Here is a 4034-nt window from a genome sequence, read left to right on the forward strand (position 1 = left end):
AATATATAGATAATTCAAACTGATCAACTTCTTATTTTTTGGAAACATAAACTCATCCTGAATACGATCCCTGCAAACGTGTTGGGACAGGAGTGTGTTTACCACTGCGTGACATTTTCCTTTTAACAACACTCAGCAAGTGTTTGGGAACTGAGGACACTAACTGTTTAAAGTTCAGAAAGTTAAATAATTTGCCATTCTGGCTCAATACACGACTTCACCTGCTCAACAGTCTGGTGTCTGCACTGCTGTATTTTGTGCTTCCTAATCTGAAACATGAGCAAATTGGCTTTATTTTTTATTTAAACCTTTATTGCCTCTAAGAGAATTTCTCGCATCAAGAGCATAGAAAACAAAAGACACAAGACACCAGCATCCACAATGGACAGCACATAAGAACATAAGGCAAGTGAGTAAAATACATTATAAATATAAGTATGCCTGAACGTGAAATTACCAAAAAATTAACAAATACACACACACACACACACACAATAAATTTGATCCGTTTGAACATCAAATATTTTGTCTCTCTGCTGTTTTTCATTCAGTGTCGACCAAAAGGGATTTACACATCACTGTATTGTTATTTTATTCACGTTTGACTAAACGTCTCAGCGGTTTTTACTCATTTCTGTAGTTTACTGTCACTCACGTGTCTCTGGTTTCATATCCAGCAGTCTGCGCTGACGCTCGAGCTCTTCTTCGTACTCGACGATGGTTTTCTTAAAAACTCGGAATATTTCTTCAGCAGCAGCAGTTAGTCTCTCACTGACAAACTCTCTCAAATACTCCACTGAAGACATTGTTGCCGAATTATAAGTTAAATATTAAATAACGTAACAACGTCACTAATTGTTGAGGTTGATTCATCAGAGCTAACGCAGCTAACGCAGCTAGCACCTGTTTTGTTTACTTCCGCTGGATGTCACATTGATTAAGTTCCGGAAGTGGAATCGAGCTTTTTTTGTTTCCGCCCATCAACATTTTTCAGAAACAAATTCTGGCCATTACATCAAGTTGATATACAAATAGTACAAATTACAAACTTACAAACTAAGCATAAAACTTGTTAAAAATTATATATATATGTAAAACCTCCCACCCCCAAAATGAATTTTAGAGCTTTTTGTAATTATTTGCATTAAATAAATGTTCGAAAGTTTCAATCTCAGCTCAGAAAACGGTATTCTCCAAAATGTTAAATCATAATTTGTTGTTGAAATGAGAGTGAGGTATCTGCTCCTGTTTTGAATTATAATAAACATGTTTTTACAGCAGCAATATTGTGTTTTATTATTACACTGTTTGATACAGACCCACTTCCAGAGGATGAAATACCTGAAAACCGTACTTGAGTAAAAGTAAAGATATTTTTCCAGAAAATGACTTTGGTAGAAGTTAAAATAACCTATTAGAATATTAGTTGAGTAAATGTCTTGAAGTATCTATTTGCTGTACTTAAGTATCAAAAGTAATTTTATGATATTAAGTGTTATCAGGTATTATAAATTAAAGCACAAATAAATGCTGGTAATAAAAAGAAAATCAGATTTCTGAGAATTATTACATTTATTTCTTCATAACAAACATGAAAATGAAGCGTCCATTTCACTTGAAGAAAAAAGGATTTAAAGAACATAACATTAAAATGAAATAACGTAAAATGTGTTTTCAGTATTTCAAATGCACAAAAAAACTCAAAGTATTTTATCATAATTCACACATTTTTTTCTGTTCAGGAAAGTACAAATAACATAATACAAGTTACTGCTAACGCAAACTGAACATTTTCCTCCTGCTGCGGCTTCACATCAAAAGCATTTAACTGGTAAAATATGATTGGACTTTTATTGTGAAATACTCGCAGGAAATGTGTGATTGTCGGTGAGATTAAAGCTGCGGCACATTTCAGCATTTTTAGAGAGCAGGTCGGTTTGAAATATTTCAGGGAAAAAATCATTTCCATGATTTTAAAATAAATCAAGCAAATTTGCTCAGGTTTCGAAGGGTTAATGCAGCCAGGAACCTTATTTACGCTCAAAGGACAAAAACATCCTGATGTGAATCGTTTTATTTTCACTGTGAATTAGAAAATGGTTGGCAGGCCACCTGGCACCGCATCGAGGGCCAGATCTGGCCCAAGGGCCGCAACTTGAGCATCACTGATTTAACTCTTTGACACCTGGATCGAGATCAGTTTTCTTGTGCTACGTTCAGACGCCTTCACGAGCTATTTGGCCTTTTGAAACCTGAGCAAATTGTTTTAATTTATTTGGAAAAACACGAAAAAAAGGCAATGACCAACTGGGAGAGAAATGTCCCAAAAATTGCAAGATCAGGTTTCGAAGGGTTAATGCAGCCAGGAACCTTATTTACGCTCAATTTTAAAAAAAGAGGAGGGTTATTTACAAAAAGTATAGATACAGCCCAAGAAATTAGGAAAATATCCTGAAACTAAATTTAGAATTATAATTTTAAAATAAATACTTCCTTCATCACTTTTTGTCTTTTTTATTTTTTTTGTGCCTTTTTTTCAGGTGATTTCCATGTAACTTTTTTTTAACAAATCTTTTGCAGTTGTTCAGGCCACATTTTGTCAAGTTGCTCATTGCCTTCTCTTCTCTTCCGTGTTTTTGAAAGAAGTCAAATCAAACTGCTCAGGTTTTAAACGTTTACAGAGTCTCAGATTTGGCACATCTTGCAAAATTAGGTCTTCTCGCCTGTGTGGATTCTCGTGTGTGATTTCAGGTCACTGTTCTGTATAAACGCTTTCCCGCAGGTCTCACAGGTATACGGCTTCTCGCCTGTGTGAGTTCTGACATGCTTCGTCAGCGTGGACATGTCACGGAGTCTTTTCCCGCACACCTTACAAATGTACGGCTTCTCTCCTGTGTGGATTCTCACGTGGACCGTCAGCTGACTGTTATGTCTGAAAGTTTTCCCGCACGTTTTGCACAAAAACGGCTTCTCTCCCGAGTGGATCCTCATGTGGACCGTCAGGTCGCTGTTCTGTCTGAAAGCTCGCCCGCACGTTTTGCACGTAAACGGCTTCTCTCCTGTGTGGATCCTCATGTGGGCCAACAGGCTGTTATTGTACCGGAACTGTTTCCCGCATGTTTCGCAGGAATGCCGCTTCACACCCGTGTGGATCCTCATGTGAGCGTTCAAAAGGGATTTCTCAATGAAGCCTTTCCCGCAGACATCGCAAGAAAACGGCTTCTCGCCTGTGTGGACTCTCATGTGGACTTTCAGGCGATTACTGTGGAGGAAGTCTTTCCCGCATATTTCGCAAGAATACGGCTTCTCACCCGTGTGTGTTTTCATGTGGTCTATCAAGTGATTATTATATCGGAAATCTTTTGCACATATTTCACAAGAGTACGGCTTCTCGCCTGTGTGGACTCTCCAGTGCACCTGCAGTTTTGACTTATATTTAAAAACTTTACCACACGTGCCGCATTTATAAGACTTTTCCCCCGTGTGAGAGTTACCTTCAGCTGAGTACAAACTGTCGCTGTGACTGCTGCTCTCGTGATGTCTTTGCAGCTCTGCACTTCTACTTGAGTCTGCATGTTCGCCTCCTGTCTGATTTTGTCTCTCGGCTACATGAGAGCTGTCAGAGAGGAGCCGGAGGTCACCGTTTGCTTCTGGTATCACGTAGGATATAACCGCTATGTTGACTTCAGAGTCCGTCTCTGCTGCACTCACAGCAGGATTTAAGCTCACGGTCTGATCTTCACTGAGCTCACTTTCCTCATGAGCACGAGTCAAAATAAAATCATCCTCCTCCTGCTTCAGCAGGAGCTGCTCTCCCTGCTGACTGCTGCACAGCTCCTCCTGCTCCTCTTTAATCTGAGGAGGTTCTGGCTCCTCCTGGTCCAGACTGGAGCTCCTCTCCTGAACACAGAGCTGCTGGTCAGCAGGAACCTCCTCCTCCTTACAGACGTGTTGCTGTGGGAGCTCTGGAGGGACACAACAACAAAAACATGTAACTGATGGTAGAGAAGTAAAAATGCAAAAATACTCATGAC

At 39.3% G+C, this 4034-nt stretch overlaps 1 protein-coding gene across 1 annotated transcript; it reads right to left on the reverse strand.

The window, feature by feature from the left end:
* Positions 1–2507: 2507 nt before the first annotated feature.
* Positions 2508–3965, reverse strand: LOC121938655 (zinc finger protein 664-like; the record flags this gene model as incomplete). The annotated part of the gene is made up of 1 exon (XM_042481837.1): positions 2508–3965. A coding segment is annotated over one exon (1256 nt), but the record flags the coding sequence as incomplete, so codon positions are not given.
* Between the last annotated feature and the right edge of the window lie 69 nt (positions 3966–4034).

The sequence above is a fragment of the Plectropomus leopardus genome, unplaced genomic scaffold (genome assembly GCF_008729295.1).
Source record: "Plectropomus leopardus isolate mb unplaced genomic scaffold, YSFRI_Pleo_2.0 unplaced_scaffold3069, whole genome shotgun sequence".
In the NCBI taxonomy this organism is placed as follows: Eukaryota; Metazoa; Chordata; class Actinopteri; order Perciformes; family Serranidae; genus Plectropomus; species Plectropomus leopardus.